The sequence below is a fragment of the Dermacentor albipictus genome, chromosome 6, assembly GCF_038994185.2.
Source record: "Dermacentor albipictus isolate Rhodes 1998 colony chromosome 6, USDA_Dalb.pri_finalv2, whole genome shotgun sequence".
NCBI lineage: Eukaryota > Metazoa > Arthropoda > Arachnida > Ixodida > Ixodidae > Dermacentor > Dermacentor albipictus.
This window is the reverse complement of record NC_091826.1, coordinates 102,235,953-102,256,970: the sequence shown is the minus strand read 5'-3', so window position 1 is coordinate 102,256,970 and position 21,018 is coordinate 102,235,953. Positions and strand designations below refer to the sequence as shown.

At 45.0% G+C, this 21,018-nt stretch overlaps 1 protein-coding gene and 1 long non-coding RNA gene across 3 annotated transcripts in view; one reads left to right on the top strand and one right to left on the bottom strand.

The window, feature by feature from the left end:
- Positions 1–10,788, bottom strand: part of LOC135913661 (leucine-rich repeat-containing protein 4B-like) — a 46,975-nt gene extending 36,187 nt beyond the window's left edge. Inside the window, exon 1 of the mRNA XM_065446211.2 lies at positions 10,473–10,788. Within this exon, the coding sequence (XP_065302283.1) occupies positions 10,473–10,478 (6 nt within the window). The 5' untranslated portion in view covers positions 10,479–10,788. The remainder of the gene's footprint in view (positions 1–10,472) is intronic.
- The window catches only part of LOC135913662 (uncharacterized), a 91,025-nt gene that overhangs the window by 66,417 nt on the left and 3,590 nt on the right, over positions 1–21,018 (top strand). For both annotated transcript variants that reach the window (XR_010568089.1, XR_010568090.1), the window contains exon 2: positions 9,169–9,265. This is a non-coding gene — a long non-coding RNA (uncharacterized lncRNA). The remainder of the gene's footprint in view (positions 1–9,168; positions 9,266–21,018) is intronic.

Sequence of the window (21,018 nt, the reverse complement as noted above, 5' to 3'; positions counted from 1 at the left end):
GAGAGATAGATAGTAATCTAAAGAAAGGACCGGGAGCACGGCGAAGCGTCGTCAGGGGAGAGGGAGTCCCGCGACGCGCCTGGCAGCGGTCCCAATGCGCGCGCGGTGCGCCTCCTGTCGGGGCAGCGCCGTACATTGAGAGGAGGGGGTCTTCTGTGTTTGCCGCAAGATGGCTCTGCGTGTGCGGAAAGCGCAGAAGAAATGCAGCGGAAACGCACTTCGCAACTCGTGTAATTGTGACTTCTGTACGTTACATGTTCATAATTACCGATATACACCGCAGTATAACTTTCCACGGCTCGTTTCGAAGGCAACACCGCATTCACTAGAGGCGCGTTTGCACCACTTGGAAGCATCGAACTCGTGGCCGAGTGGTAGCGTCTCCGTCTCACACTCCGGAGACCCTGGTTCGATTCCCACCGGGCCAATCTTGGAAGTTGCTTTTTATTTATGAAGCGCCTGCCGTGATTTATCGCTCACGGTCAACGCCACTGACGCCGACACCGACACCGACGACACCGGCTTTTCTGCGACACGAGCTCCTTAACGCTATCGCGTTAAAATACCACGTGACCGAGCTCCCACCCGCATCATAAAGTAGCGCCTTCAAATAACCTGACTGAAAGCAACTGCACTGCCTGTCGCAAACCCGAAGAGACAGCGCATAACCCTGATAATAATAATAATAATAATAACCTTTATTTATTTCCATCAACGTGATGGGGGAGGTAAGGGAAAAAAAGCTGTAACAGACAGCTTGACTGGTTCCCGCCCCCCCAAAGACAAAAACATTCCATAAAGGCAAACAGTTCAGCTATCGACAGGAAAAAACATTTTTTGATTGTACAAAAATAATACCTAGAACTACAAGCATCTTTGTGGCGTATAAATATGCACATTCCCAAACATGTGAACATGTAACTGTAGTAAGGACATTATGTTTACAGGACACTGTTGGAAGACATATGTAAACAGCGTACACACAACAACGGCTTATTAACATCTGCATAATGGTATATCATGAACATTCGTCACTACATTTCACAATGAAAAAAGAAAGTTCAGGAAGCACGTCAGAAGACAAAAAGAAATTTGATATGCATACCAATTATACATACGAGAACAATGTTCAGGGAAATACAACTGAGGCAGAAAAGAACAATTTTAATTGCTGTTTTGATGTATGTTCTATTTGTATAGCGTGTCTGTGACAAAAATTTAATAATTCTGGCAGCTTTCTTTTCATCATTTGCTGTCCATAGGCAGTTCGACACGTTTCTACGTTCCAAAGTTCCCTACTACGTGTATCGTATAAAGGAGCTTTCTTAGACAGAGAAGCTAAAGCTGAGAGAAAGTTTATGTTTTCTTTCACATCGTTTTTATATGTTAAACACAGACGGTATGGATACATTTGAGTAATTCTCATAATTTCCAGCTTTTCAAACAAAGGCTGAGACGGATGATCTCGAGGAACACCGAGAACATGTCGCAACATTCTTTTCTGCATTGTAAGAATTTTACGTAAATTTGTAACAGCCGTAGTTCCCCAAACTAAATGTGCATAATTAATATGAGAGTGAAATAATGTATTGTAAAGAATAACCTTGACCTGCACAGGCAGTATCTCTTTATTAATGTACGTAGCTCCTACGACACTTGAAATCTTAGAAACAACATGTTCCACGTGGTCTTCCCACGTTAAGTTCTCGTTGAACACAACGCCAAGAGTTTTGAATGCGCGGAGTATTTCTATTTTTGAATCGCCCAACAAAAGATCTGTATTTATAAAAACGCTCTTATTCCTTGGACGGAAAAGTATGACTTTCGTCTTGGCCGTGTTTATTTTTAATGCATTAGCACTTGACCACTCAGTCAAACGCGATAGAGAGCTATTCGCTTCAGAAATTAAGTCATTCGGACATGCAGCTGAGAAAAGCATAGTCGTGTCATCGGCATAAATGATATGTTTAACGTTCGGATTAATACATATAATGTCATTCAAATATCTATTTGAATGACATATAATGGCATATATAATGACATATATATAATATATATAAGGAGCAGCAACAGCAGGTTTCGCGGCTTCACAGCAATTTCTTCGTCTTATTTCTACGTCACACTTATCCGTCTCTCCAGACCGACTGATCATATTAATAACAAAAGGCCCTTGATAACGGAGCCGAAGCGCCGCTCTGTCCACGCACGAAATGCGAAAAGCAATGGAATAGGCATGGAATCTCAAAATCCCGGCTTTGCTCACACCGCATCGAAAGAGTGCGCGCGCGAAGCTATATTTTGCGCCAGAAACTTGCTTCGGACCAAAGCCAAATTAAAGTGGCCGTTTTATTTTTCATGAATGTTTATACGTTATGCAAAAAATAAAGCGAAATGAGCATACCGCGAAGCCACCAACGCGTACAGAAAAAGGCAAAAGTAAATAAGAAAGAAAGTAAATATACCACTTCTATAAATGAGCCAAATTGGCAATCAGGATGTCTGCGCAAAAAAAAAGAAGAAGAAGAAACATCAGATTTCAGTGTGCTCTTATTATCTATGAATTCGTAAGCTCTGCTGAACATCAGCCTAAAGAACGTGTTCGAATAGGTCTCCTTTTGCAGCTACGCAGTACTGGGTCCGCTTTATCACATCTTCACTGGCTTTCTTGATGACCGACGCCGGAATTCTACGGCAACATCCGTTATCCTTGCTTTGAGCTCATATGAAGTCCGCCTCTAGCTATCATGTACCTCGATCTTTGACATAACCCCAATGAAAGAAATCGAGTGGAGAGAGGTCAAGTGACCTAGCCGGCTAACTTACAGGCCTGTGCCTTCCAATCTATTGTGCACAAAAAGTCGCATTCAACAAGTTTCTTGCTCGGGTGCTGCTGTGAGCTAGTGCTTCATCTTGCTGATACCACAGAAGTGGAAGACGTGACACCGGGACTTCGCTGAGAAACTCATCCACCACTCCTTCAAGGATTTCGTTCACGTAACGCTGTCCAGTCAGTGTATAATCGAAGAAGATGGGACTGGTTATAGCACCAGCGTAAATTCCGCGCCACAGATTGAACGACCACTGGTACTTGTGCCGATTGCGCTTTACTCAGTGTGGACTAGAGTCACTTGAACAGTGTGCATTATGCAAATTTTCTGTGCGTTTCTTCGAAAATTGGCGGCTTCATCTGTGCATATGTTGCTGCTCAAGAAGTCCGCGGTGGCTCATCGGCTTTTGTGAGGACCCAATTTGAGACATCTAGACAATTATACAGGTCCGTATTGGTGCCAAAAAACGTTCTCTCGCCAAGAATCAAAGAAAAAGAACAGACGTTTCGGGCCCCGTACGGGTCCCTTGATCATGTAATAAAGATGATGACGTGATGAAGATATAAGCACGGGCGCGCGGTTATATATGCGTGAGGGGGTGCAGCGTGCGGGTGTGTATCTTGGGAAGGTTACCCGGCGTCCTGTTTATCATGCGTCTAGTTGATTGGATGTAACATGATTCTAAAAGCACAATGTTTCCTCGCCAGATGAGTTTTCGTCGAACACTTCACTATACAGCTCCATGTCTTCCAAGCATTGGTGCTGGTTAAGGTGGCACGGGTGAAAGGCCGTCGTTTAGAATCCTCCAAACAGATGACTTGGAAATTAGTACCTGGGCTACTTCCCGCTCGCTAGCATGAGGGTTTGAGTGCATAAATGGTAGAACATCCGTGCGTAAGCTAGGTCTCAAAGATGTAATCCTCCGTCGCTCTTTTTTGATGCTTCCTGTTTGTCTCAGGTTTTCATAATTTCTGATGATAGTCGATGCGTTTGGTCTGCCATCACACTTCCATAACTGTTGTATATTTGTGGCCGTCCTCTTTTTGCCATTTGCAGCGCCCTAGGCAAGGATCACTTTTGCGTTCTGTTCATTAGAGAAAGACATGGCAACTTGGACTAAACAAAACGCACCCTTGAACTTTCAGCTGACGTTGTCAATTCGCTTTTGTGGTGATAGGTTTTGTGCCGAAAAATGAAAAATACCATCCGTCCACTTTACCTACACTAATACAACAGCTATCAAAGCTTGTTTCCAACTAACACCAAACGCGACGTGTTCATTCGACCAGGCTGCGGCAGGTAAGACACTAGCTCAATGGCGATGTATTTCTTTATTTCCTTTATTTCGTCCTGGCTAACTCAGAGGGAGCATGTTCGAGGCCACTGCTTTATGATTCGGGTGAGAGCGTAGTCACGTGGTATTTTCCATATTTCGCAAGCTTTATTTATCAATCGTACAAAATTTTTACGCAATTAGTTCGTCTCTGAAAAGATGCCCCTTGGCTGCGCCTACAAATACCTCATTGACAATTTGATAATTACGACAGGACGTATCAAGTTAGATAACTAATTAAAATAAGCTAATTAAATCTCAGTAACGAAAAAATTACTAGCAGCTACTCCGCTCTACTGGAAACATAGTGCACTAGATATTCTTCTAGCAACGCATTGCTCTTTCTTTAAAATCTTGGTGAATTATAGTTCATTAGGGCACCCTACACATATTCACGACCTCTGCATACAAGTGACCATGTTTCCATCCCTAATAAATGCAAATTATTAGAAGAGCTCCTTTTCCTTTTCTTTCTTTCGCGAGTGGTTAGCATTTCATTGGCATGTTCATTGGGACACTCTATATATTATGAGCATTATATCACTCCTTCATCTGCTTAATCTGTATATATTCATCATCATGGCCAGCATCATCGGCTTCAGCACGCGACCTGCGAAATAAACCGTTGAGGCTTAACAGCTGTCTCGCAAGTGGTGGAGGCTGCTCTCGATCCCTTGGTCCTCTACGCCTTCGAGTTTCCCTGGAGCTTCGTTCAGGCCGCCGCTTGCTCCACCTTTCCGCCAGGACGCCCCAAGAAGATCCTCCAGGAGCCTCCGGCGTCACTGTCTCTGCCCCACCGTCCGTTCCTTCATGGACCGCCCGCACGCGGCAGCGCGATCCCACCTTGTTCGCTGGCCTTCGTAGTGACGACGTTGACGACTGTCTGGACAATTATGACCGCGTGATTGAGTCTAGCCGGTGGGATGATATGCACAGGCTTCTCAACGTCGTATCCTACCTCACGGACGTTCTCAGGACTTGGTTTCTCAACCACGGGAGCACCTTGCCTGACTGGGCGGCATTCAAACACCAGCTTCGGCAGATTTTCGGCCCTCCCAACGTCCGCTCTGAGGTCGCCAAGAAAAAGCTTGACGGACGCATGCAACTTCCAGGGGAACCATACACCTCTTACATCGAGGACGCCCTCGCCTTTTGCCACCGTGTTGACGCCACCATGACGGAATCTGATCGTGTTCGTCATATCCTAAAGGGCATTGCCCCCGCCGCGTTCAATGCTTTTATTTTTTATTTTATTTCTTTCTTTGACGAGTCGTTATCATTCCTTACTGGAAAGAGAAGCAATAATGCGACATATATCGTTCATGTGCATTTCACAAGCCGTTGATAAAAAACTCTGACTAAGGGGTCACTGAAGGCTGCAGCTTTATTTAAGGGTCAAAAAAGCCCGCAACGCAATTTGAAGTGAGGTGAACATTCAGCAACATATACATTCTCTAGTTGGAAGGAGAAACAGCGCGGAAGACGAAGACAAGGAAAGAACGACAACTCATTCTCTAGGCGTAAGCTATCCATATCATTAGAAACAATTGTTAGTTGGCTGCCACCTTCTATTTAAATGAAATATAATAAACGTCGTCGCGTGTATACGTTTAAATAATATTGTGTACATAATGTTTACGGTGGAAATTTTTTAAAAATTTGAAGTGTTAAAATACGGATGAGGTAGCCGCCGCTGGTGGGGCTTCTATTGCGGCTGTCCTCTAATAGTCAGGATTTGCAGAAACAAAACAAAAGTGCGAACGCGAATCAAAAGCCTTGTACGATCGCGCCAACATTGATGCAGTAAGCTTTTGGCCACAATAAAGTTTAAGCGAATAGGTAGAGGCAACTCAAAAGAAACCTCAAATAAATGAGGGGATAGAGGAGGGGGGCTCTGCCTCCCCACTCTCGGAAAACTTCGGGAGGGGCTCGGGCCGCGGAGCGCCACCTACCCCCTCTCACTCCCCCCCCCCCCCCCCGGAGTCGGCGCCTATGGATCATTGTGAGAGGAACACCGAAAACTATAGTTGTACTGAAAGCCACCCTGATCAGTGTCCGCAGAGTCCTTCACCGACTAATTTTGGTGTCCCCGAAAATTTTGAAATCTCATCTTAATGCATCAACTCTGTTTTATCGTGTCGCCGTATCTCTTAGGTCCCTGGCCAAAGCGGCGTGCGCCCACCTGCTGCCACCTGCCGACGTTCCCCCTAGTAGCCAACGGTGTCCAACGTCGCTGACACCAACATCGCATTAACTCGCTCATCGCGCGCGATTGGCAGATGCCCCCGATCAATGCACGAAACGTTTCGCGGCAACGACGAGCGGGTGTGTGAGCGATTTCTTTCGACGAAATTGTAAATGTCGGAAGCCATTGTGTCGCCGTCTTTTTCCGCAAACAATAAATTGTTTGATGATCCACGGATGACAACACGCGGTGACATTGAACGAACGTTCGGGCAACAAACAGATTTCGTAAACGTGCCTAAACAGTCAATTTATATAGCCCGCACCGAAACGGTACATTATGCACTTTATGAAGCGCCATTACGAAGTGGCGTTACGAGCAAACTATGGTTACGCACAGACGTAGTCGCCCTTACTGTAATAAACGTAAACGGTTTCCTCATTTACGTTTATTCCACTTAATAACCACGCTACCGCTCCATAATGGAAAACTAGACAGGCGTGCGCAATGCGGACTCTTGTCGCACGCGAGGTGCTGCCAAAATACACCAGCTTTGTGCATTAGACGAACGAAACGCGTTACGTCCTCTCCCCAGTCCTTTGGTGAAACGCGCACTTCTATATTGACCTAAGTCTAAATGCACTAGGTGTTTTCAGCATTTCATACGTTCCAGAAGGCGCAAGTCGAACCTGCGTTCAATTCTGACTCAGCAACACAGCGTCGGAGCCACTCAAGCCACTGCGACGGGTCAAGTGCACTGTCACCTATACATAAACACTTTGAATACAGCTGATGCATGGAGTATCTCATGCCTCGTACTGATCTTCCAGTGTGGCTTTCATATCACTGATATTACACAGCGAAAAAAAAGATATCGCAGCACTATAGCGAGCAGCAAACTGATGTTTCTGGACTGATGTATAATTGCCATAATGCGAAATTACCTGTCCGCTAAAATTAATAATGAACATCAAGAAAAGATAAACGCGATTGGGATATCATACGTGACATTCCCCAATCTCAGCTGCACCTCTTAAAGAATAAATTGCGCTTGATACTGAAACGTACACGTGGCATTGGAGAACGTATATATACAGAATCATAAGACATGCGTGGTATCAAAAAACAACCCATTACAAGTGGGACTCGTCTTTGCCTGCCACAGTAACTCAGTGGCTTTGGTGATCTGCTGCCGATCACAAGGTCGCGGGTTCGGTTCTCGAGCGTTTTCCGATAGGACGGAATGCAACAACGCTGTTGTACCGAGATTACGCTGCGAGGCAAACAATTTCGATACACGCCACATCAGGATGACTGTCGACGATGCTACGATTAACAATGAATCAATGTGGCGACACTGAAACCGCCAATACGCGGTTTCTCTTCGGCATAGCTTGTGAACGGTGTAGTGCACAAACATAAGATTAAAGTTGTGACATTTGTGGTGGAAAAACATAAACTTTGCAATGACTCCGAGTAATCTAGTTTTCACGTCGCACTTCGATTTCGTTAACATAGATCGGTAACACTGCATTTCGTTGAGGATTCTGTACACGTATTTCTCCATAGTGGCGCTAAGCGCAGGATTTCTTTTGAACTGATTAGACTTCGTTACTGCTAAGTTTGAATTCCGCAGTTGAGGAATCAGACTTCGTTACTGCTAAGTTTGAATTCCGCAGTTGAGGCGCGTGGCTTGGATTGGGTAATTAAGATTCGAATTTGTAAAATTTCTATTAACAAACGGTGATTCCTTCACCTTCCGAGTAGTTCATCTCATGTGGTAGAACTGCTTTAGCTAAAGAAACACTTGACTGGACTAATGTTAACTCAATTAGTGCGAAAGCTTACCATCTTCTTCACTTTTTCCGATGAAATTTTAAGCATTCTCCTTCATCACTGAAGGCAAACTTTTATCTAACAAACGTCAGGCCTATTCTAGAATATGCATGCGTTACCTGGGATCCGTTCACTAAAAACCTCACAGACAAAATAGAACGCGTCCAGAAGCAAGCAGCACGCTTCGTAACAAGAAATTACAATTTTGCTATGAGAGGATCCGGAATACGAGAAGGGTTTGGTTGGAAAACTCTCTCTTCACGCAGGAAAACCCTAAGACTGAAATTCCCTTACAATATATACAAAAGTAAAACTGGTATCGACAAAACAATGTTTGTTAAGTAGCCACATTACGTTTCATATAGGAGAGACGACGCTAACAAAATTAGAGCTTATCAGTGCCGTACCAATGCGTTTAAGTATTCATTCTTTCCTAAGAGGATTAACGATTGGAATGAGCTCCCTAATGAATTGATGGCAGCGTCTAGTATTGAAAATGCTATTGAGAGCCATATTCTTTGAATGTTCTGTTATTCATCTCTGTACATATGCTACTGCTTTCTTTTTTCTAGTTACTTTGTTACTTACTTTGTTTGGTAATTTGTTAGTTTGTCTTCCGCTTTTGTGAATTTCAGGGCTTAAAAAATGTTGTATTTATTGATGTATTCTTTTGATGTTGCTGAATATTTTTTCCATTGTGACCACCTGTATTTTAACCTCCCTACGATAATGCTGTGCAGGCGATGTAGGTGTACCGAATAAATAAAATAAAGAAATAAAGCATAGATCGCATTTTCTAAATATCTGTTCCGCACCCTGTCCCCCCCCCCCTCCGTTCAAAAAATAAATAAGATATCTCGTATATCTCACAAATGAAACAAAAAAGGAAACAGAAGAGGCTATTAACTAAGCAAGACCTCCTCGTTATATGGCCCACAACGCCATTTCCACGCCCTCCAAAAATGTTTTTTGTTTTTTTTTTTCAGACAACCCAGCACACTGCTTCCTTTCATGTGCACCATCCGTCTGCACAACTGAAGTAGCCGGTTCAAAACCATCCATGGGACAAACTTGGGTCACAGGGTGAGTGCAACTGGGTATTTCAACAGACATGTTCGACGCCAAGTTGGGTCACTGACTATTTGCTGCTTTTCACGGTAATCATCACAGAAAACGCATCGTCCCCATTAATGCAGTCGTCATAAGATGAATTGCTGAGCGCAACAGTGTCAGCATTTATCTCCAAAGGATGGATGCGGAACGTGTCCAGGCCACTTGTCCATATTGCCACGTTTTCTGCTTCTTTCTTTCCCCAAGCAGCTGCAGAATTGAACAGTATTTCCCATGAAATCGCCGCAATCACCTGCCCGATTTATTTATTTTTTTAGAGCCATAACCGATCACCTGTCATCCTGAGCCATACACATGGCAAATGTTTTTACATGATTATTCTGTAATCCCACCGCTTATGTAATACTCCCCTGTAGGCGTTATTAGGATAATAAACTGAAATTAAATTAACGTTCTTTCTTTTGCATGTTGTTGCTGCGCTCGCGAAGCCAATATTTCACACGTCCTCGTACCTAACCGACACGGCAGGCACCGCAAGATAGGAGAAACCTGTACAGGACTTCTCTCGCAAAGTCTACGTATTCTATCCGAAGTGCTTGATCGTGCAAGGCTTCTCAACAGTGTAGTTTGTCACTGCTTGCTCTGAAAACTTATCACGCAGTGCGAATACCACTCAGGTACGCGTGAAAGTCTCGCGAGTATAGTCGTCATGCAAATGGCACGGCTGCCAACTTACCCCGAGTGCCTTCCTAAATAACATCAACCATTGATTCTCCTATGTCTCCAGCTAAAGTATACTTTGCAATATAGCTGTGCACCTATGCAGGAAAGCGCGTTTGGATCTCTACGTAGAAATTCACCAGCGTCTTTCAGCAATCTCACCTTCATTAAGACGGCAAGTAGGACCAGTTGGTTGGGATTCATAGTAAGGTTTGTTAGAGCGCAACACAGGACGAGAACAAGAGCAGGTACAAAACGACGACACGGCGCTATGTCGTCGACAACAGCGACGACACATACCTTCTTTTGTCCTCGTCTTGTGTTGCGCTGTAACGAACCTTACTGCGAATCCCAGCCAACTGGCCCTACTTGCCGTCTTGATGCAGTATATTTCTAGTACTCGGGGCTCTTTTCTTTGTGTGCAGCGCGGTGTCGTCGTTTTGTACCTTCTCTTGTCCTCGTCTTGTGTGGCGCTGTAACGAACCTTACTATGACTCACCTTCATTCTTTTCGAAATCCAAATCCAGGCAAATGCTCTGACGCGTTTCTTGACGCCTACGGGCTTTGGAGCGATGTATCCGAAGTTGCAGGCGTCGCCTTGGCGGTAGTTCTTATTCCCACTGTCACAACTGAACGGTGTTGTGTCGTCTGCTACATATGGTGACACGTATGCCCACTTGCTACAACCGTCTGCAGCATCGGCAGCGACGAACAGGCAACCTCCATCTCCCTGTTTTCTTTTCTTTTTTTTTCTCCTCCTCGTTAGTCGTTTAATGTCGTCCGTTCATTCGACCTGCACGAGTTGCATTCATGTGAGACTGAATGGAGATCCGCGCATACGATTAGCGAACGCTAAACGCGTGTACAGCCTAGGCGCCGGGCAACCTTGAAAGGGTACACCGGGAAAGAAGACAAAAGAACGGCGCGCATTGAGCGGGTGCGCGACGTCATTTAGACATGTCAGGAAGAGCCCGACCTTGCTGCGTCCCCTTCGCTCTGGGAACTGGCGAGGTCGCAGCGGCGGGGAAACGGATAGCACTTCTTCCTCGCGGGTGGCTTTCGCTTTTGTCGCTGTTCACGGGTCACGGCAAAGTTGGCCTCGAAAAGAGCACCCAGGGGTCACGCGCCTGTCACTTCCGGAAATAGTGTCGCGCGTCACTGCAGGGTAAGTCGATACGAAACCAAACACTTCCTTCGCAAGGAGCACAATAGCTGGGATGTATGCCCCTTGCTACAAACAAAAATAAAAGCATGTCAAGGAGTGGCATCAACGTGGAAACTATAGACATACAAGAAAAGTTGGGCGCAGTTCCAAATATTAATCTTATAGCGTTCGGACACAGAAGAACAAGAAGCAGTGACTGAGTGAGTGAGCGAGCGAGTGAGTGAGTGAGTGAGCGAGTGAGTGAGTGAGTGAGTGAGTGAGTGAGTGAGTGAGTGAGTGAGTGAGTGAGTGAGTGAGTGAGTGAGTGAGTGAGTGAGTGAGTGAGTGAGTGAGTGAGTGAGTGAGCATACGATTCGCGTTGGAGTAGCATTACCCAAGTTTTCCTAAGCTGCGCAAGTTTAAGGCTTAGATGGACACGTTTCTCGTACTTTCCGTATTTATTTCCTTTTTCTTTTTGCCCATCGGAGTGTGGTAAGGCTGCTGTGCCCTACGCTTCCCGCTTATATATATATATATATATATATATATATATATATATATATATATATATAGAGAGAGAGAGAGAGAGAGAGAAAGAGAGAGATATATAGAAGATGAGCTGAACTTCTGGAAGAATTTAAGAGGGGATTTCTCTGACAAATGCCACACCCCAGCCAAAACATTGGAAGAAAATAAATGTTTCGCACACTCCTTCGTTCCTTTTGTAGGCTTTTGAAACAACTGAATCATCCGAAGCAGCACGCCCTTGGTTCAGCCTTGTACCCGTTACGCAGAAATATGTTAACCCGTTACAATTACAATTATACTTCACTCGCAAAGTAATTGGTTACGGTTACAAATACAGCCTCACGAAAAGGCGATCGATTACGGTAGGGTTACTTTCCACCGTGCCTTTATTACCATTGCATAAATACAAAAAAGAAGAACGAGCTGGACTGCCTCTTTCAGTGCGTCCTACACAGCTCTTCACATGCTGTTTATTTTTTACTAAGAATTGCTTTTCGAAAGTTCCTTCGGTAATTTCGCCCCGTTTTCTTGTGTAGACACCTGGTAGCGACTGTAAACTCGCTCGGTGTTCGCTGAAGAGAAGGCTCGTGATGTAACGTACGAACAACGTGCCCACAACCCATGATCGGCTTATACATGAGCACGGCTATTTAGGGCGCGGGCGTATCGGTTCTCCCACCTGTACTGCGTTCGAACAGACAGCAGACATTGAACACTTTCTGTGGTCTTGCCCAAATCATCGAGGTGTAATCGGCGAGTTGAAATATTGCTTGAAAAACTGCAAAGAAAAAAATGACCTTCCGTATGCGCGCCTGCGACACCTCGTGTTCCCAGAATGGTTAGCCCACAAAAAGCCACAGGTATTCCTGCTGCATTCCTAAGAAAGACTGGTTTTTCTGAACATGCGATGAGTCTGACCACATACCACAGTAATGTTGTAATATACGCTCGGGCAGAGGGACTGGCGGCCTCGGTGGCCTGGCTAAACTCGCCACTTGCAACAGACCGCCACTGCCACCAGACTACCACTACCCTACAAGATTGTGGTAACTCAATGTCGCAATTCTCGTGGTTTAGGTCTCTCTGGTAAGCGCAACGCTTCACTGTTGCTGGGGCTAGTTGAAGGCGCTCCCGATAACCATAGAAGCGGCGTTTCAATTTGTCGGGCGCCATCTGGTGGACCTTTTCCCGGCACTCTTCAATCGTTAGCCATTTAAACTTAAACGACCAATTGTAACGGATGCCAGTAAATGTACATGTTTCTTAAGAAGGCAGCCAAATAAATAAGGTAGTTTAATATAAAGCTGCGTGTTATTCCGCCCTAAAATGCTATTCATGTTTTACAGAAACAATAGCTGTATGTGAGTCACGTATATATCAGACAGAGAGAAATATAAGCGTTTAATGGCCAAGAACATGGGTCTATGTTTAAAAACTCGCAATAAGTGAAGGAAACTTGAGAAGCAGCTCTATCCGCCTATGAAGGTCGCTTAAAAGCGTTTACGGGAAATAAAGAGAGAGAGAAATACTTACTATAGGAGACGAGAAGGAAAGGGATTAACCGAGGGGCCCGATTTTTTTATTAGTCATATCATAAAAAGTCAACAAAACTGACACCAAGGACAACATAGGGGAAATTACTTGTGCTTAATAAATAAAACGATAAGGTAATGGAAATTGATTAAAACAGCTTGCCGCAGGTGGGGACAGAACCCACACGAAATGCGAAGGTTGTGGGTTCTGTCCCCACCTACGGCAAGTTGTTTTTTCATCCACTTTCATTTCCATTAATTTATCGTTTCCTATTTTATATATTTAGCACAAATGATTTCCCCTATGCATGTTGTCCTTGGTGTCAGTGTTTGTTGGCTTCGATTTCCCCTATGTTGTCCTTGGTGTCAGTGTTTGTTGGCTTCTTATGATATTACTATAGGAGAATAATTCATGCTCGGACTTCCAAAACAGGTGCGCATACCTGAAAGGACTGCTTGTTCAGGTAATCGAGGCAAAAGTGCACGACGTTAATTGCTGGGAGTATGTAACCCATATACGTATGCGTTTTCATCCCTTTGAAAACAGTACATAAGTACAGTGTAAGTACAGTTACACTGTACATAAGTACAGTGTAACTGAATATTGAAAAAGGTAATTGAATTACAGAGAGCATTACCGAGTAAACAAAGCAACCGTTAAATTACAAAATTTGCTAGAAACGTATATATATATATATATATATATATATATATATATATATATATATATATATATATATATATATACATATGGGATTTGCGGATTCTCATAGCATTAAATGAGGCTAAAAATAGGCCTGTGTGTAACATCTTTGCCATCGATCGATCTGATTATTCATCACACATGATGGGCTATTATGGACATTTATGCGATTTTTTTTGATCGTGTCGCTGACACGAGACGAGAAGGTCGCCAGAAATTCTCCCTAGATCTGTCAAGTGCACTTTAAGTAAGGAAGGCGGTTTGTAACACTACATTATCTGCTAACGCGACCTAAACCATGTACCTAGACATTTCATGTTTGTCAAATATCTGCGCAGGGGACGGATAGACAGTGAATTTACCAGCAGGCTGTGAAGAAATTTTACCTTACTAATATTGTTCAAGTTCTAGCGAAGAAGCCCTACGTCCGAATTCGCGAGCATCTAGCGTCATCTCGCCATAAGAAGTTCAAGATTTCGAGCCAGGAAGCTAAGTAGGCTGGAACATCTCAGCAGACGCTCTTTGACATGTCCTGTAGACAACGTGGGAAATAAACTGAAGCGGACGGCGTAATCCAGGACTTCGCTCGTGCCCTAGTGTACAGTGAAGTCAGCATGCATCAGGCTGGCGGACCTCTGGGGGACAGCATACGCAAATGCTGCAAGACCGCGAAGACCATGCCCACAGGACAAAGACTTAGGCTGAAATACCTACCTGAAAGACGCTTTTGACAAATAAATGATGAAAATCCGCGACGATATGCGAGATATGATGGTGAGTGTCATCGTCGACGAATCCCCAAACATCACTGGAGTGCCTACCATCAACACTCTCCTGGGCTACTATGGCCAAAAGAACGTGAAGGAGCAGGTTGTTTTGGCCAACGTCGACATAGCAAATGCTTCGAACACGGTGGCCAGCGTAGTCAGAAAGGCTCTCCTGAGTGTAGGCAAGACGTGGAAAGACATTGTGGCTGTAGCCACAGACTCAGCGGAGTACATGCAAAAAATGGTACGAGAAATCTGTCAAGCTGAAGGGATCCAAACCTTGCATGTGAGAGATTTAGCACACCTGATTCATGTCAGTTTTGACCATGCCATATCTTTACACGGGTGTTTTCGCATTTCGCCCGCATCGAAATGGGGCCACGGCGGCCGCATTTCGATAGCGGCGAAATGCGAAAACACCCGTGTACTTAGATTTAGGGAGTGCACCTAGATTTAGGTGCACGTTAAAGAACCCCAGGTGGTCGAAATTTCCGGAGTCCTCCACTACGGCATGCCTCATATTCAGAAAGTGGTTTTGGCACGTAAAACCCCATAATTCAATTCATGCATGTCCGCAGTTCTATCCGTAGTGATTAAGTTTGGAGTGTTATTTAAGCACGCTAACAAGCTCTACCAAAAGTGCACCGAAATTTGTGCTTCTAATGACCTCTTTGGACCTGATGTTAAGCCACCTTCCCTTGTTCCGAATAGATGGCAAAGCTTCTACAAAGCGCTTGTGGTTATCAAAGAAATTTGGATCTCGTTCATGGAACTTCTTGAAAGCTCGCGTGAAAGCAGCAAAGTGGAACCTATTTGAGTGACATTTTCTGGAAAATAATATTATAAGGAGCCAATAAACAGACACCAAGGACAACACAGGGGAAATTACTTGTACCTAATAACTGAAAATAAACAAAAATTATGAACTAATTCAGTTGAAAGTGGATGAAAAAACAACTTGCCGCAGGGGCGGAAAATTCCCACGTCTTCGCATTACGCGTGAGATGCTCAACCAATTGAGGTACCACAACGCCGTCTTCCCATCCATTTTCCGGCGTATTTATGTGCTACTACTAGAACTAACCCTGAGAGTGTTCTTTATTTTTAATTTGTAAGTACAAATAACTTCCCCTGTGTTGTCCTTGGTGTCTTTGTTTGTTGGCTTCTTATGCTATGATTAATAAAATATGGTCCTCTCGGTTAACCCCCTTACTTCTCGCTTCTGAAAAACACAGTTCTTTATTCGAAGGCAATCCTGACGAGAGGCGCATTTGACAGCTTTTTAGACGCCCAGAAAATGCTTGAAAGGTGAAAACTTCTGATGCCCAGCTTTGATCACCTGGTAAACGTCAAGCAGCAGACTGTCAGTGAGCTTTCAACGATGATCCATAAAGGTGATCAGGCCGGAGTTGTTTTGTCTACAGCACCTAAGAGCAGCGCCACATTAGTAAAAACATGCTGTGAAGAGTTCTGCACGAAACTCGCTACAATTGGCACTGCACTTTTGAACGGAACGTCTGAGACAAAGCCGAAACCAGCTAACTTTGTGGAAGTTGGGAGCCGTCCTCGATCCATTTCAGAAGCGTCTGTTGGGGCAGTCATGCGATGACTACCAGCCTCTGTTCATGTCCGTAACCTACGATGTATCAAGTGCTAAGCGCGCGCATGCTCTGGGCAGCGCGCGCACGTGTTTTTTCTATAAAGCAAGTGCTAAGCGCGCGCATGCTCTGGGCAGCGCGCATAGATGCATTTCACGACGGGTTCAACCATTACTTGCTGGAAGCAAGCCCCCACAAACACAGCTGTCGAACTCATTGAGTATTGGCATGATTCTACCACTTGCTACCCCAGGCTGGCAAATGCACTGACATTGTTGTGCCTATACTAATGGAAGCTGCGATGTTGAGAGAAATTTCTCCCAGCTGAGATGCGTTCAACGACCGGGCAGGCCTCGAATAAAGACCGACATGTTGCTCATGCGGATGATAATGTATGTAAACAATGTTGTGTAAAAAATCGATGACCAGCTTCTTGCGAATAAAATGTTTCATTTCTAAGAATAAGTTATCAAAGCTCTTTATTGTCATTATTACTGATTCCCTTCAAAACAAACGCCTAATTTCGGAGAGTACTTGCTAGAACACACTTATGTAGCCCCCGATTACCTGCTTGAAACAAACAATTTTAACGCGTTAGATTTAGGAAGCTCGTGATACGTTCTGATAAGATAAACTGAGCGTATTGCTTCGTACATCTGTGGGTTTAACCCGAGAGAACCCGTATTACGGAATGGTTTCACACAAAAAAAAACATTTCGCCTCGATTATCAATTTGAATATTAGCACCCAATTTTTACACCCCTATTTAAAATAATATGTAAAACCCGTAAACGAACAACCCTAATCATACAGGAGGCAAACGTAGACATATTATAGTAACCTAAAATACACTAGACATAAAATGCGTGATAACGATACAGATGGCTGCCGCAAATAATCATTGGCGCTTAGATGTTTCGGGGTTCCACTGGGTTGGTCGCGCACGAGAACTCTTATGTTTAGTTCCCACGCAAAGCGATCAGATAGATTTTCCAGTTCACTCTGGCAGTTCACAGGCACCGGTTCTTCGTCGGCAGCCAAACATATTTCGCAACACATACTCCCAACGCAGCTGATAACGCGCGTCCCATTTTGGCGCAGCAAAGAAAAATTGCCGCATACTGCAGACACTGCTGCGCCTGGTTGTTCCACATCTCGTATGAACTGACTGCGCGGAAATTTCGCGGAGAACGTGTGAAAGAATGGCAAGAAAGAAAGCAGATGTCAAAATCTGTAGGACAACGCAAAGGGCAGCGCCTTCCTTTTCGAGGCTCGAGCTGCTTGTTGCCCAAGGACAGGAACACCCTAATGGAATGCCAGGATATTTACCCAGCGAGACCCGTAGGGAGTGCCCATCTTACAGAAGCGTTGGTATTTGGCGATGATGGAAGCATTCACTGGTCCGCCGTTGGGATACCAGATGATTAGAGTATTGGTGGAATCAGGGAAACGATTTACGTGACCGAATCCAGTACACGCATAATTAAGAACTGTACAAGGTAAAGTTTTTAGGAGGAGATAAAAGATTAAGGAGAGACACACAAAATGGTAGACGGATAATTATTACTACATTATTTGATTAGCTCAAGCAGGCCTGGTTACTGTCACGGTGCGGCATTGTTCGAATCGGCAAAGCAGTGATCAACGGCCGCCAAAAGGTCGTGGGACTAGGAACCAGCAAGCAAGACGGGTATTGCCGGCCACGCGGGCAAGTGGCCGAAAATGTCGAAGCCAGATTTAAAGATTTGTGTGTGTGCGTGTATGTCTGCGTGTGTGTGTGTGTGTGCGTGTGCGTGTGCGCGTGCGTGCGTGCGTGCGTGTGCGTGCGTGTGTGTGTGTGTGTGTGTGTGTGTGTGTGTGTTTGTGTGTGTGTGTGTGTGTGTGTGTGTGTGTGTGTGTTTGTGTGTGTGTGTGTGTGTGTGTGTGTGTGTGTGTGGAGCTACCTAGAAGTCCCGAGAGTCTTTTGTAGAAACATCCTGTGCATTTTCTGCCTCGCGCGTGCATTGAGAAGGTTGCTAAGGTGAGAGGGGCTGTGATTCCTCTGAAATATTTGGTGTTGCCAATTGCTTGATAGTGTGTGTGTTGCCGGGGGGTCTCGCGCCATATGTTCGGCTGCCGTTATTTCTTCCATTTTTCAACGGATAGTAGACGTCCGCCACGGACTCAATAGTGTGCGTATGTGTCTTTGTGGTGCAATTCAAGGGCTCGACCTGCAACAGCAGGGAAGAATCACCCGCTCCCTCGCCTCCATGTAAAAGAGGCGCGGCCAAGACTTTGGGAGAAGCCGTGATACAATCAGGTGAACTTGATGGGACGTCACCATATCTGAGGTTCCCCGACCTAGGAAATCAGGGAAAAGAGAAGTTACTTAAACGCAGGTTTTAAACCGAGCTAAGCAGTCGGGAAGCTGAGCCTTTAATTTGCTGAGAAGCGTCAAGGGGCTAGTGCCGTAGAGTATCGCGTGGGCCGTCTAGCCACATCAGAACTCCGAGTGACGAGTTAACGTACGGCAAACCAACGTCTGCAACGAAGTTCACGGTACTTCCCCTCGAGTTAGTTCAACCTGCTCGAGGGAAGTCGTCAGATCCAGACTCCCGGTAAACCCAGCACAGCAATCGCATCCACCGCAAAAAGAGCGGCTCGCCATGCAGCGTTCTTCGTCAAAGCTCTGTCGTTGACTCCACGGTTTATGGACTTGCTGCTGCTGCCCGGCTATGCGCATGTCATCATTTGTTTTCTTTTGAACACTGTTTTAGTGGAGCATTATTAGGTGCATTATTGTGCAGAGTTACTTTCTATAACCACTATTAGTTGCTCGTTCTATTTATTTTGTCCTCATCATTGATCTGTATAAGTACATGTGTGTTAGTGCTCTCGTGTCATTGCTTTTATTTGTTTGTCGTTGTCAGTCAATAAGTTTCCTTCTTTCTTCCTTTCTCCCGACTCTGCGTCCTTCCCTGTCCTCGCTTGAGTACGGAACGACCAACCGGCTTGTATACCCCGTCGACGACTTCGCGCCGACAGCGAACGGGTGACAAGCCGTGACCATGACTATTTGTCACCGTCCTGTTTCCAAAGGAATGCCAATATATCGTCATCATGAAGGACATTAATGTCAATACGCACAAGGGCGTAATCGCGTGGTATTATTTTCAAGTATAGCACGTTTTCTTTGCAGCTCCGGGTAAATTCAAACCACAGCGGATACCTTTGCAGGAAAATAAATACTATTGCGAATTATGTCTGCACTGCAGGTGAATTCTCGCCGTCCGCGTCACTGTGATGTTCGGTATATATTTATGTACAAGTATGGAACGCTTACAGCGTGCCGGTATGGACGCGCCACTGGTGGCGTGTTTCCGAAGTGCGGTAGAGAAGGAAGCAGCCGTTAACCGTAGGTTTCTGCGTCGCTGCTCGTGCGTCTCTATTTGACTCACGTTTCCAGAGCAAAACAAGCAACACTCATCACATGTGTGTAGTGGCCGAAGCTTCAGTGCATGTCGAGCAATAGCGATGGTGTGGTGGGCTGTACAAACGCCTAAAAATCTCTCAAATAGCTTGCCATGCCGCATGTGCGGGCGTGATGGCAGTAGTGGATCGCCGCCTTTAAGCGAGAAACTTCTTCTTCGATTGCTTTCGTTCTTTCATATCAATTTTTTTTTACACTCGATGACACCTACACGGGTAGGCGACGAAGTAAAAAATTCATCAGCCGTTACACTCTGGGAAGAAGGACGAGCAGCGAAGTTGTAGTGTGTTTTACCTAATTCGACGCATCCGTGTATATATAGGTATTACCATAGTACTACGCTCAACACGCGTCCAGGACATACCGGAGCCAAGGCCAGAGCCACATGGAAACTGCCAATAAGTTCGCCTAGGCGACTATGACGGGACCACAACACACAACGCCCACTGGTGGTAACCGTGTGTATAGGACGCAAGCGGCCGTTAAACCGAGCCTCGAAGCGAGTGACGACATGCGTTGACCGGAGCGCACTCAGAGCACTGCACGAAAAAAAAAGTTTTCTTTTTTTCTAATTTGCGATTGAGCATACTTCTCAGTTGATTAGTTGAATTAAACTAGGGAGGACTAGAGTTTTATTCTAGCCGACAAACATGGGGCTGTCCGTTTCCCTCCCGTAGAAACCCATGTGCTGACAGCAGACAGGAATTCCACAATATCTACAACTTCACTGTGAACTACGCAATTATGAAAAGCCGATGAAACTCGGCTTAATGTTAGATTCGTCTTAGCGGCTAATTGTCACATAATTTCTTTCGGGACAGTTTCGATAAAACAAGTTACAGCCGTTTTCTGTGACCATACTCCCTCCGTAAACGGCCATCTATTGACATCAGACGGGAATTATGTAACTTTTACAACTCTACTGTGAACTACCCAATTACGACACGTAAATAAGACTCAGCGTAATGATAGAGTTGTTTTATCGGCCAATTTCAGTATGATTTTTTTCCAAGATACCTACATTATATTGAGAGCCACATAGCATTCGCGAGAAACTGGAGCCAGAATTATTTTTCGTGTCGACGCGACGCGTAGACGGACGGACATCGACCACCGCCGGAGGGTAGCTACATACAGTTTCGCTGTACATGTCACACGAGAGCGAAGGATGGTACGTCCGCTTCAGCACAAGATGACACACACAAAACAGGCGAACGCTCAAAATAGCGACCGGCAATATGGCGGCAACCGTGGATGATGCTAGTGCTCTTCGCCGAAGATGACGTGAACTGCTTACCCCCTCT